The 14,658-nt window shown below is 41.4% G+C and overlaps 1 protein-coding gene across 10 annotated transcripts in view; it reads left to right on the top strand.

Annotated features, from left to right (window-relative positions):
• The window catches only part of LOC115397477 (RNA-binding motif, single-stranded-interacting protein 3-like), a 135,156-nt gene that overhangs the window by 66,106 nt on the left and 54,392 nt on the right, over positions 1 to 14,658 (top strand). For all 10 annotated transcript variants that reach the window (XM_030103822.1, XM_030103825.1, XM_030103824.1 and 7 more), the window contains 2 exons: positions 3,430 to 3,488; positions 11,872 to 11,963. In XM_030103822.1, coding sequence (XP_029959682.1) covers positions 3,430 to 3,488; positions 11,872 to 11,963 — 151 coding nt within the window. The remainder of the gene's footprint in view (positions 1 to 3,429; positions 3,489 to 11,871; positions 11,964 to 14,658) is intronic.

Below are 14,658 nucleotides of genomic sequence, written 5' to 3'. Positions count from 1 at the left end.
TTGGTGACTCGAAATTTTCTAAATTGCCATTTTCCCTGTTGGCCCTGTGATGGATTGGCAACCTCTGCAAGCGTTCCCCTACCTTCCTTTCACCTCCCTCTTACTTTAATCTTGACAAAGTGTGGACAGAAAAAAGAGAGGGACGATTCAGTTTAACCCTAACATGCAGCTATTCTGCATAAAACCATTAAACTTTTTCTTGTTAATATATTGCAGAATGAAATTGCAATAAATTTGCATATGAACTTCTATACGACCTTATTAAGGTGGTATTTATACCCCTCTAGATTGCTGGCTGCGGCTCTAATAGCGTCAAGCTTTTTGAATATTGCTCTACCATTGCATCACACATCATTCCCTTTATGAACCTAATTATGATGAACGCCCTATAAGCAAGTTAAATACTCACATTTGCTTCAGAACAGTTTCTCTCACTAGTTTTCACTCAGTGTAGAGAAGAACTGCTGACCCCGGGCTCCCTGTACTCTTTTGTTGGTATGCTTTACGCATCTCGGTAGTTTTTACGAGTGTCTCGCATGTCACTGCCGATGGGTGAAGGGCAGGTCGATGTTATTGCGCCTCACTCCAGGCTTCTGCTGGAATCAGCAGAAGGCTTTCAGTTGGGACTTGGACGGGGAAAAAAAAAAAAGGACATTTTGCACTTTTTTCCTCCTCATTTCCATGCTCTCTTCATGGCCTCCTTACTTCACCGTCTGATCTATTATCAATACTTTGTTCCATTTCTCCCCAACAATAGGACGTTGTTGTAGCTGTCTGCACGAAACAGATTGTTACCTCAGAACTCCGTCCAGACTGACACACCATTTTGGACGGCGATGTGTTGTTGCAATGTGATATTTCCCCAGAGCCATGGCGTCATCCCCTTCTCCTCTCCTCTTCTGTCTTCTCTTACTCAAACCAAATTGTTTAACTGGACTGGCAACAGGTGAATTTCTGCTCCGGCGCGACACACATTGATCAAACGATAGCTCACAAGCACAGATGCACATTGTTTGTTTTCCACTTTGTGAAAACAGACGACGGCGGACTTTTTTTTTTTTTTTTTTTTTTCAAGATTCATACTCAGTCCAGCCAGGTACCCCGAGCTGCCTATTTCTCTCTTCTTTCCACGTTTTTTTTTTCTCCCTCTCTCTCTCTCTCCATACTGATCCTCCTGCAAGCAAACAAAATTTTCTGTTTGGAACAAAACAACCTACCAAAGCAGTGATGGTGCATGAGCCCTTTGTCATGCAATCACAAACATAAACACACGCATGGAATTGTTAGCAGCTGCACCTAAACAAGTGTCTGCCCCCCCCCCCCCCCCCCCCAATGTGTTCAGGCACATACGCCCACACGTGTACCGTAGGTGTTTACACTCGCTTGCCGACACACACACACACACACACACACACACACACACACACACACACACACACGAACACACACACACACACAGACACGAAGTTGAGTCACGCCGAGGCAGACCTCTCAGAAAGCTGATATTGGGTTTTCCAGATGGTGTGTATAATGTGTGCTTGCTGCTTTGGTGTTTTTGATCTGCGATGTTGCCTCGCGTGTGCATCTGCATGTGTGTTTGGTGTTGCGTTTCTGTGTGGGCGATTAGTCCTGCCTTGTTTTTCTTACTTTTTATTCTTTTAAATGATTTCCAGGTCTGCAATTATTGGATGGCTCCCCAAACTTCAGACTGCAGATCGTGTTTACCATCAGCCATGAGTTTAGAGGAGAGAAAAAGCAAACATCAGATTCGATTTAAGCCTGTCACAATCGTCGGATTTGTAAATACCCTTAAAATATCCCGCATTGCAGGAATGCAAAAGTGCGAAAGCCAAGCATTGTTCACGTGTTTAATTCTTGACTTGCACAAAAAAGAAAGGCAGCGATTTTTCTCCCTGCCAATTTTGAGATCATAAGCTGCTCATGTGTCATGTAATGTGTGATAGCAGCCTTTTTTCTGTCTTTATTTCCAAAGTCTCCTGTCCCAATAGAGCTTGATGTGAGGCTGTCAGATGAGCCAGTCTCTGTTCTCATCCTCTCACTGACGGAAGCAGTTGGCTGACAGAGACTCTCCTGATGGTGACAACTAAATGATCTCTTCTTTATTAAACACCTCTTGCTATCTCTCTATCTCTCCCTGACTACCTCGCTTCCTCCTCGCCTTCAGTGTGTCTCTTTATCTTTTGACTGACTGCTCTCCCTCTCCTCGTCTATTTTTCATTCCTCTGAGTCTCTCCCTCCCTTCCCATTGCTTTCCTCACCTCCTCTGCTCTGAACCTCTTACATTGTATCCTCATCGTATCGCCGCTGTCTCTGCGCTCTTCCTCTTTTCCTCCGAAAAAGGGAGGAGAGAATATCCTCCCGTCCTTCACCTGGGGCCATCAGTCAGTCAGCCAGTCAGTCAGTTTGTCAGTCTGTCAATCTGTTTGATAGTCACTCAGCCAGCTAGTCAGTCATTGTGCAGCAGTGTGAAAACATTAATTAAAAAGTCTCATCCACAAAGCCAGGCAGTGATCCAGGCTGATCTCAGCAATCCCAGCTTTCTGTCTCAGTTTTTTTTTTCCAGCCTCCAACCTCCTTTCTGTCTCTGTTATCCTCTTCCCTCATACCTTCTCAGCCCCAGTTTTTTTTTCCTTCCCCCCTCAGTTTCTTTCTTCCCTCTTTCCAGGAGCAGTGAAAGACTGGTCTGATAAGAAACATTATTAACTTCTTTCTGAGAATGTGAGAACTGAGAGCAGGAGAAAAGAGCTGGGGTGAGGGGAAAAAGAGGGGGAAACAGACAAAGAGGGGGCAGAAGTGTCACGGAAAGAAAGTAGGGAAGCAAAATGGACAGGAGACATAAAAAGTTGGCAGAGAGAGCAAAGATTTATGGAGGTTGTGTGAGTATCCAGGAGGCTGCTCTGGCAGGGCTGTGTTTCATATAGTAGCTCTTGCCATCATTTATTCTCGCTATGTTGTCTGTTCTGAAACAGACTGTTCTCTTGACTTTTGAACAGATGAGTGCAGAATGAGGGGAAAAGTCTACAAGATTATCTACTGCAAAATATTCCTTTAACATTTTAGGTTTAAATTGTTCTTGATAATCACTGACTGAATGTTTCATAGCCGACTAACATTATCATTTCTGTATTTTTTTTAAACATCACTTGTTTGACACAGTTGCTTGCTATTCAGCTTTAAAAACAAAATTCAGGATGTTGACGTGGTACATTCAAAGTTTAGCTATACTCACAGTATTTCCTACAGTGCTGAATCTTCTACTGACAGGCCAACATCGTAAGCCTGCAGCCATGCCTCCAGCACAACTGTACATGACAGAAGAAACACTCAAAGAACAGATGTTTCCAGATGTTGCAAATAAAGCAAAACTGCTTCAACATGTAATCAGACTGTTTTCATTCTTTTTCACAGATATGGAAAGATTGTGTCAACAAAGGCCATCTTGGACAAAAATACCAATCAATGCAAAGGTGAGTGAGCCTCGCTTGACTTGACTCATTGTGGTTTCCGGCAGCTTTATGAATACTTCACTTTAATAACTCAGGTTTTGATACGGCATTCAAATCTGGAAAGCATGAAACTGAACTTGATTGAATTTGGCTGTTTAAAGCCAGACCAATCAGTTTTCATTGTGGCAAAGGTTTTTGTTGTTGATAATCACAACTTGCTGTGGGTGTTTTCTGCATCCCTGTTAAATCAGTGTCCACAAAGATTTTTTTTTTCTGCAGTCAACAGTGTGACTTAATCAAGTTGACAAGTTTGTCCTGCTACCTTTAGCAATGTGGTGAATGTAGTATGTATACGTTACAATAGCATTGACTAACATAAAGGCCATTTCATCCTTTAATCTGTCTGAACGATGCACTTCTGAAGTGTTTTTATTTTTGCTTCGCTTTTCCGCGGTGATGATTTCAGGATGGCGTCCTAATGATACTCAGAGTTAAACAGCTTTTGAAAGCAAGATGTTGGCATTGTTGTCTCAGAGCTAAATCAAAGCCAAAGAGTGCCGTACAATAGCCACAATGTGTTTCAAATAGCCCGCGTGGAGAACGAGGTGCACTCAAGTGTCTCCTGATGAGGGTCTGCCTGATTGTTGGAGTGGTCTGAACAAAGCAATAATCAATATGATTGTAGCCGTCTGCCGCCGAGGAGGCACGAGAGCATGCGTTCAGCATGATTGCTGCTCATCTGCTGGAGTTACGCTCAAAGATATACTGACGTGGTTTGGGACAAGCAGCGGAAACTGCCATGTAATCAGCATTTTAGTTTCAACAGGATGAGTGAAGGATTGATACTGATGTTGGGAATGTAAAGGTTAATTCTGAGGCTGTAATGATTATCTTGGAGAAACTATTCTGAGGAAATGATTGCAGTCCTTTCTGTCTTGACATGATATTAGGAATACCGAATTTGAGCGTGGCTCGCCTAAAAACTTCTACTTTTGTTATCTTAGATATTTATAATTGGCTGGTTATATAAATCTGACAAACTTCATAATTTAAGTACCTGCTTCAGCATCACATAATCACATATGGCTGTGAGCTTTGAACCCGCACTGAAATGCCTCCACTGATATTATTACAGCATAGCCACGGGGAAGGCAAAAGATCCTATAAACTTAGTGATAATGATCAGCCATTCTTCCATTTTCTCAACTCATTACATTTTTTTCATCGGTGCTGGTCTTAATATGAGATTTTTAAACCCTCTTTCAGTACATCCCCAGCGCTCCAATTCCTCTTATTTTATATTTGCCAATTATGCCTTCATGGTTCTTTGTAGTATGGCTTTAGAAAACATCTATTCATGATCCCAGTGCATCGAAAGCTTAAGAATTAACCTATAATCTACTTTAATTTCATGGGATTTTATTGGTATAAAATTCGAGAAAGATCACCTTTTCATTTGAGACACTGTTGTTACATCATTGTTGTGAACGTGAGCGCCACTGTTAACTTCTGACCGAATGAATATTCTTGAGAGTAGAAAATCTGAGGGCTGATTGACCGCGATACTGCATAAAGCCTGCTGAATTGCATTGCCATGCAATTGATTCTGCTTTTAGTTTTTGATGCAGTTTTGTCATCACATGCAAAAAGGCTCGTTTAAAAGACTCTGTTTATACAAAATCAGTCATTTGTAAAGTCTTTCACTCCTGTTTTGGTGTCCTTGTGGCGACCTTGGAGGGATCGGCTGGAGCACTGAGTCCCCTTCAGCATGTGTCAAGCTGAATATATCTCAAACATATTGGAACCTTACAGCGAATAAATCTGATTCTGACACACAGAAAAAGGAAAACTCAGTCTAGACAGTGATCGGTGATCACAAAGTCCACATTTAAGGTAAGTTATGATAAGGTCAATGAGTGTGTGTGTGTGTGTGTGTGTGTGTGTGTGTGTGTGTGTGTGTGTGTGTGTGTGTGTGTGTGTACACGTTTATCCATCCTTGTGGGGACCGAATGTCCCCACAAGGATAGGAAATTCCGGCACATCGTGGGGACGTTATTTGGGTAACAGTGAGGGGAAACAGTGTTTTCTTGACCATGTTGTTGTTACTGAAAAAAGTAAAAGTGCAAAAACATTTCTTTAGGACTACGCATTGTTTTGGTGTGGGTAGGGGTCAGGGTTAGGGGCAAGATATGAATGGGAGTCAATGGAAGGTCCCCACGAGGATAGAAAGACAAAAGTGTGTGTGTGTGTGTGTGTGTGTGTGTGTGTGTGTGTGTGTGTGTGTGTGTGTGTGTGTGTGTTCTCGTATTTCTATCCTTGTTGGGGCCAAATGTCCCCACATGGATAGCAAAATGTGGAACGACGTGCCTTGTGGGGACCTTTTTCCGGTCCTAAGTAGGAGAAACAGTGTTTTCTTGACCATGTTGTTGTTACTGAAAAAAGTAAAAGTGCAAAAACATTTCTTTAGGGTTAGGCTTTGTTGTGGTGTGGGTTAGGGTTAGGGTAAGGGTCAGGGTTAGGTGCTAGACATGAATGGGAGTCAATGGAAGGTCCCCACAAGGATAGAAATACGAGACTGTGTGTGTGTGTGTGTGTGTGTGTGTGTGTGTGTGTGTGTGTGTGTGTGTGTGTGTGTGTGTGTGTGTGTGTGTGTGTGTGTGTGTGTGTGAGAGACACAGAAAATAGTTACACAAAACCCAATTTGCACTTATTTCAGGTTGTTTGTGAGGGAGGAAAACACTGATGCCAAGCTATTTCTGACAATTACTCAGTTTAAAAATATGAGACAAATATTTTTTTTTACCTTTAAGAGCTGCAGAAAGGAAGTGGGAAAGTATTGTGTGACTAACTAATGTGTCAGATTTAATGCTCACAGGGAGTTTGTTGGCAAGATTGTTAACCACCTCCTATGTGTAATTGGATAGTTTCTTTATTTTGTACTTCCTAATAGTTGAATCCTCGACTTTTAAAAAACAAAGACAGGAACGTCTATATTCAGTTCATCACTCCACCTTCACTTGTGAATGTGGCTTTGAAATGAAAAGTCTCACGCTTAATGCATGGGAAGAGGTGGTGGCAGCCCATGGATAAATATACATTCTGTTAACGAATCAAATCAATCTGTCTACTGAGGATAAACCCAGAATCCTAATAAATGCATCGACAGTGACATTCTGAAGCTGTGACAATGGTCAGTGACTAATCCAAGAATCGTACTAGCACTGCTCAGCTAGCATTGTTGATATCAAACATACAATTCAATGTAAACTATGAACTAGTAAACTCTTAATTCTCAAAAATTGAGTGGATGCTCACCACTGGAAGCAAAGACAGATACAATAAATGTCAAATTACAATCAACAGGTTGATATAAAGATGAACAAAATAAGAATTAGGAAAAAAAAGCTAGTGCAAAAAACTCCTGAACAGGAATGTATGAGTGGGAAGGATAATCTGTTTGGCCTTGACCTTAATAACTTTATGAGAGTTTACCACTTTTCATAAAATAAGATATTCTATATTAAACTGCATTAATAAAAATCAAGTCAACTTAAGACAATATAGATAAGTTTACTGTTGAAGCAGTTTACAGTTATATGCCTAGAGGTTTGTCTGTCCAGAATAATTAACCTGCCACCTTTAAGAAGACACTAAACCTTGAGATGCATGAAAGTCTGAGGGAAAGCCTTCAAACTGTCTGCTCTCTTTTTCCCTTTAAAACAAGGATGTGTGTTTCCTGGTGAACAGTCGGTGTCCTCTCCGCACCGGTTTTGGCACTGAACTCTGGATATATTCCAGACAGTACTTTTTATGAATACTGAACATTACAGGGGCCGTTTCAAAATGCCATCATTGTAGATTCACCTATAAACGAATGCTTATGATTTAATACACACGCGACTCGTAATGCAACAGCTGCTGCATTTGGAGCATAGGTGATTTTTTTTTTTTTTTTCCCGAGGCCGCGGCCCTCATCAGCAAGCTCACTGCTTGTGTTGTGGACTTCATACATCTCCTCGCCAGTTGTTAACTCACAATGAAGGAGTTTCATTATCAGTCGGCCATTAGAGTGCCTTACAACCGGATAAGTGTTCGTTTGATTGCGAAGGCATTCAGTGGGGACAAGATAAGTGCTTAGCGTGACTAAGAGAGTACAAATTGGCACAGAGCGTTCTCTTGGAAAGGGAGGGATGGATGGGTGGAGGCACCCGAGAGTGGAGGGATGGGGTAAAAATAACCTGGGGCTGACAGAAAAGGAAGGGGACCCTTTGTAACTAATGATTTAGCAGCCGGCCTTTTCTTTTCAGGAAGATTTTGTAGATACAGAGAGAGCTTGAGGTATGTAAACAAAGGGACAGGTAGATAAATAAAGTCTGGAAAAATAGTTGGGAATCAATTTGCATACACGGGAAAACCTTGTGATCCCAATTTCTGTGTTGTTTTTCCTCAATTCAGCCCCTGAAAAATTCATGCCCCTTGCTGGCGCAGTGTAAATATATTAATGGCGCACACCACGAAATGAAGTGGACTATTTTTAGAAGGACTGTTTAATTAACTGAACAAAGAAAGACAAAACTTTAGCTTCACTCACTGCGGTGATGTGAAGAATCGTCTGCTTGGGAACGTGCTCGCCGTTAAATACACTGACAGCCTTCTAGTTAGCCGAGCGGGACCTCCGAGGGAGGGAGAGGGCACGCAGCACGGCGTGGAGGGAGGGAGAGGAAACCACTTTAGATTGTAAAGGATTTCCATTTCCCCAAGACAAGCACCCTCCCTCTCACTGTCTCCATGTCTCCTGCCTGTACACTCCTTACACACACACACACACACACACACACACGCACAGAACTCTCTCTCTTTCCCCTCCCATCTTTCTGCTGCCACCATATTTCTCTTCTGCTCTGCCTCTCTTTTTCCCCTCTCTACTTGGTTAGCTTATTCTAATGGCCCAAGGCCAGAAAACCCTGGGAGCTTAGGAGATTGGATAGGATCTAGTGATGTGCGCGCGTGTGCGCACGCTCGCTCGTGTTTATCTGTGCATCCATCTGTGTCCACGAACGCATGTGTGTATCTACATATGCTCTTCCTATTTTTATTTAGAGTTTTTTTTTCTCTACTCATGAGTGTAATATTTGTCAGGGTTGACTGAGCAAGATATATTTTAATTTCTGTATCATAAGGCCACAGATGGGAGTAAGAGGGCACAAACGAGCAGAGTTATGTAATTCAGGATATTATTTCCTATCTGGAAACGTTCTTATCATCACGCCCAGAGAAACAAACGTTCGCATTTGCATGAGCTGGAGGCTAAAAAGGGTAGATTTCTAGTGTACAGGCTATTCAAAATTTACCAATTAGGCAAGATGTGTGGCGTAGCGATTAGGGAAGGCAGGCATCTGCTCAACACCCCAGCAAACATTCAGCACACTGAAGTGTCCTTGAGCAAGACAATGAATCCCTGCCAGCTTCAGGGGTGTGTTCTGTAGCAGACACTTGACCCGTGACCTCCCCCCCGAGAGAGGGCCAAATACATTTTCAGAAAACACAGATCTCCGCTTGAGTGATGAATGAACTAAAAACAGATGGCACATTCTCTTCAAGGCTGATGTTTTGTCACACCGAACTAGTCAGTGAGATGAGCGCTCGGAGGAGAAAATGCCCCGATCACTCATGCCCACGACGAGTGAATGGTGTCTGCTGATAGGTGCCGTGCATCTTTGTGTCTGAGCTGACATGAGTGTAAAACACATACAGCGTCTGGGATGTCTTTTGATGTGAGGACTAACTTGAAGGTGCAAGGAAAAGCTAGATGACTTGCCGGCATCCTCAGCGGCTCGATATTTTATTTAGAGAACATGTTCAAGGCTTCTGAGACATGGACTGCATTTGCTGCTTCTGTAATGCTGAGGACACATTTGATACGAGCTGCAAAGTTGATCAGTAAATCACTGCAAACACAGCAGGTCCAGGAAGTGGCTCCGGGTTATATTGCAGATTGAAGTCTCATCCTTTAGCATGATTGCATTAAACCTGCAGAATCAGCCGATTATACCTGAGTGCTGTGGTTTCACTCTTCATGCTTCAGGACGAGCCATAAATTACACTTATTGAATAATTTACCGACTGTTTTCAAACCCAGAATATTTTGTTATATTTTCTTTTGTATATTCATGTCATAATAATATGGTAATGGGTAATTCATACAACTGGAATTCTGTAAAAAGGATGAAAGCATGAACATTTTAGCTCTAGTGAGCATTCCAAATCTAGAAATGATGATGCCTCCTTCCTTCTCCTCCTCTTCATTATTATTATTAGTAATGTTAAGATCTGACACACACACACACACACACACAGCTTGGTTAATAACACGGACTGCTAGTTACATGTTAATTTATTACTCTATTGCACCTTGGGAGTGTAAAGATTAGTGATTTGAAATGTTTTAGGGTAAGATTTAGACTAGAATAGCTTTACTCTCTGTTCACATATGATGAAAATATGAAAGTGTTTAGCACATCAGTCACTCATATACCAAACATATCATGCTGGGTTTTGTTTTAGTCCTTAAACTCCTAGTTCTATTGTTAAGCTGCTCTCTTTAAGTGGTAGAGAGTGAAGATTAAAAGTGACTGGACTGAGTGTGACTTGTGTTTGGTGTTTTTTCCTCGCTCATTACACGGACAGTCTGTAGTCAGACAAACACCCATTAGTTAGTGTGAGTTGTGGAAGTTTTCAAATTTTCCTGGAATAAAATGAAAGCTTTACACCACACTGCCGATGAATACTATATGTGCATTTTCAATTAGTGGAACTGCTTGTGAAGTGGTGCTAATTAGATAAATATAGATTAAGTACAGAGACGGTGAATTCTTGTTTACGCTCTGCATATGCCCAGACTGGAATATATTTCTGAAACTTTTTTTTTTTCCCCCTGCATATCTGTGCACTTGTCTGAGTCTGTGTTTGTCACAGTGACTAATGTGTGCACGTTATATGATTGTGTACAACAGTAAGAACCAGTATGTGTGTTTGTGCAACCCTGATTTGGCTAAATTACGAGCTTCTCATTAGCAGCAGTATAAATATTTGCGGTGCCGTGTAGATCTTGCTGTGAAAGCAGCTTGCTGCCTTTGAACAATTAAAAAAAAAAGGAAAATCTTCTGCTTATCAGCAAAATAGAGTGTGTTTGCAAATTTAGGAGAAGACAGAAAGACAAGAACAGATGTTAGGAAATGATGTGTGTGTGTGCGTACATGCATGAGTGTGTGAGATTTCCTCATTTGAAGCATATTTACATTTAGGATTTGATAAATGTGGGTTTTGAAATGCGGCTCCTTTAATTGTGGGAGCACACAGCCCTCTCAAAACTACAGACGACATTTCAGAGCTGCTGTGCTTTCTCACAATGTTTCTTCATGATCCGATGTTATTGTATTAATATTTTTTTATCCATTTTTGATAGATACACGACTACTTCTCAGCTTTGAGCACGTGCAAAGAACATAAATCCAAATAGTTTTTTGTGGCATTAAATTATTCAGGTTTTGTTGTGTCGATCAGATCACGCAGTATAGCCAGTGAATGCAGGAAAGTACGAGAGTTCAAAGGTTTGAAATCCTCGTCTTTGACCCTCCATGTGTGCCCAGACCTTTTGTCCATTACGGCTTCCTGTAGTTCCCGCCCTCGATCCCAAAACCCTCAGACTGATGGATTTACTCTCCACACAGACACTCACGCAACCGGGAACACACACTGATGGGGATCTTATTGCAATAAAATTGACTGGAAGTCCTCCTTATTGTGTCTTTAATTCTTTAAACAAGACTCTGAATCACTTTAATCGCTGCATTAAACGTAGCAGATTTTTCCTCCCGTCAATAGTGCAGAGCCATTCAGTATTGAACACCACTATAGGACTATATGTGCTGACAGATTTAGTGTAGTACAAGGCCAAAATGACCTCGCGTGCAATTCAGTGGGATATTGAATTTCAGACAATGGCGAGGCAGTGGAGTTTATTTTTAATACTGAGGATTCTTCAAATATCGAGTGTCGTCGCATGTGCATCTAAAAACCAGGAATTGTTTGGGGTCATTCAGTGTTTGAAACTCAAATGATGCAAAGATGGACTGTCATGACACTCATGTTTTTTTCTTATTTTCTGTTGTAAAAACACATTTAATGGGTTTCATTAAACATGTGACCTGACTTGATTTTGACACATTTATTCGATTAATGCATCGCTAAAAATAATTGAAATCTGCACAGTTCTTGCTTTCTAACATTTCAAAATGCTGCCAGATCCAAACTTTCGTTCTTCTTCCTCCCTCCCATTCCTTTTATACAACACTATTTTCCCATCATTTGCTAACTTCTCTGTTACCTTTGTTTCTGTGTTCAGGCTATGGCTTTGTGGACTTTGACAGCCCTGCAGCAGCCCAGAAGGCTGTGGCCTCGCTCAAAGCCAGCGGAGTGCAAGCGCAGATGGCAAAGGTAAGCCTCGCCCTGCCAAGCTCCCTCTCGCTCTGGTCTGATTAACTTAGTGGTTTTGTTTGGCTTTTCTTGTGGCGGCCGTGAAACCCTGAAGTTGATGGTGATGAACTGTGAATGTTACTGTTTCTCTGTGGTCATGTTATACTGTATGCAAGTCAAGAAGATTCACACAGATTTCTGGTCAATTTCATTGAAGCCACTGAGGTTTTCTAGAGATTATATGATAAAATGTGAAATGGAGCAGTACAAAGAGGGAGGAAGTGGTTTTTTTCAAATCGAATTTATATGCTTACAGTCACATGTGGACTGCACAGTGGTGCAGTGATCTGCCTTTGACCCTCACAGCAGAAAGATCCAAGTTAGATTTCAGACTCTGGCTTCTCCCTGTGGAGTTTGCATGTTCCGTTTGTGTTTGTGTAAGTTTCTAACTTTCCTCCACTGTTCAAAACATGCATATTTGGTTATTTAGTTACTCTGAGTTGCTTGTTGGTCTGTGATTGTGTGCGTCTACATCAGAGTCCCCTTTCTGCCCCTGAGTTGAATTAGGCAGATATAGATGGCGAATGATACCCGATACATCACTGTGTGTGCGTGTGTGTGTGTGTGTGAGAGTGTGAGAACAATACTGTGCCACAACATGTGGGCCCCACCAGCACAATCAAATTATCCTTCTCTGCCTCTAAGAGACAGACAGACAGGCACTGAATAGCCTGCCTTTCTTTTCTTTTCTTTTTTTTTTTTTCAGATTCATTAAAGCTGTATCGCTGCATACTTCCTTTTATAAATGAGAGAGGAGTGCAATTAAAATGGGCCAGTCTTGAGGCACCAGGAGCATCCCATTGAATTAAATAGCAGCAAGCCTCAGAGCCACCTTTGCCTCACTCTTCTATTAAACCTCTTTTCATTAGGCTTCCATCTCTTATTTTGTTCCTAACGGCCCGGGGGTGCAGGGCGAGGGTATTTGGACGAGCTGTGTTGATGTGTTTAGCTGTTATTATAGAAAGAAGAACCCTCGACTCCTCGGAGATTAAGTTTTCCGGAGGGATGGAGCTGAGGGCAAGGAGTCAATTCTAAATGAAATTACACAGACTTCTTACTGTTTCATGAACTGTTTGTTCGAGGAGCTGCTGCTGCTGCTGCTGTCCCACCTAAATCCACACGATGGGTGAGCAGCGATAAGGCAGTATAGAAAACGCGGTCGTATGATGTCTGACCCCAGTCTTTTTGCAGTATGAACAATTTGATTTGACAAAATTTCAGCTTTAATTGGACAGGTTGAGACAAATTGACACAGCATTTCCCTCATCACAGCTCGTTGACATTTTGTAGGTTGTTCGGGACAGAAAGCTTTTGTTCTCCAATCTAATCCACAAGACAGTCGGGAGCTTTTGAACCAGAGACATCAATGAGGTGACAGCGAAGGAGGGGAGAGGGTGGTGTGGAAGAGAGAGCGGCGTGGAATCAGATTTACTGGTTATATTGTGGTTTTATCAGTGCTTTTACTTCTCTGAGTCTTTTCTTCACACTGGTATCTGTACTTAAGCAGAGAAGATGAGTATTTTTGTCACCTCTGTGTAATAATACTAAACCCAGAGAGAGTTCAGCTTTATTTGCAGATGTGCGCTGATGTATGAACGTAGCCATGTGTTTTCAAACACATCATTTTCTTTTGCTTTGGAAAGTTTCATCCATCTGGCAGGAAGCACAACAACATGTTTACTACATTCCACTTCACAGAAAAAAAAAAATGCACCAAACCCACATCTACGGCCTTGTAAACTGCAGACGGTTTTACTGCGAACTAAAGGGGCTGAGAAGTGAGTGTTTGGATCTTCCAGTTTATCATTTATTACAGTGTGATATTCTATCACGCTGGGACTGTTTCTGTTTAAACCTCGCTCGTTTGTGCGACGGTACCAAAAGCAAATGATTGCGTCAAGGTGCACATCTCCTGATTTGCCACAGAGACTTTGACTGGAGACAATCGATTCTCACCTTTATCAAACAAAAAATATCCATGTAAAGGCAGAATTAGTAGAAAGCAGTCAAAACTCTTCAATCAGTAATTAAATTCATCTCTTGTAGAGCTCTCACATTTGGCGTTGATCTACTTAATAGATTTCTCTTTTAAACTTTAAAAACAGAAAAGCAAATATTGTTCATTGTTGAAATTTGCCTGAAAAGAAAATGCATATTTTGAAAATACCAGCATAAAATACAAGCATGGACAAGGACATTGAAGAGATGAGTTAATGAGGCAGAATTTGCCAGAAATTTAAATAGACATTGCATTTGTATTTAGGGCGTGCAACAACCAAACACCTGACCTGAAGCTTTTCAGCATGCAGAAGATCACATTTTGAAACAAATCAATATATCTGACACCACCTTGGTTTGCTATAAGGACGTCATTATGGCCAAAAAGTTAAGAACTGAACAGTTATATAACCCATGAAGTTAGATTTCCAACTAATCTAAATATTAATCAGGTAAATATTAATGGAGAGTCTATCGAACAGTTCTCAGAGCTAAAATACATCAGCCTGAAAGTTCGGATGCTGAGCTAGGCTGCAAAAGCAAACTCTTAGACATTTACAGTTTTAGATATATTAGAGACTATCTCTCATAGCATGATCAGATTTTTTTTGCTAATTTAGAATCACTTAACCTCTCATGATGACATACCATTTAGAAA

This window comes from Salarias fasciatus, chromosome 11 (assembly GCF_902148845.1).
Source record: "Salarias fasciatus chromosome 11, fSalaFa1.1, whole genome shotgun sequence".
NCBI lineage: Eukaryota > Metazoa > Chordata > Actinopteri > Blenniiformes > Blenniidae > Salarias > Salarias fasciatus.
This window is presented reverse-complemented; position numbering and strand designations above follow the sequence as displayed.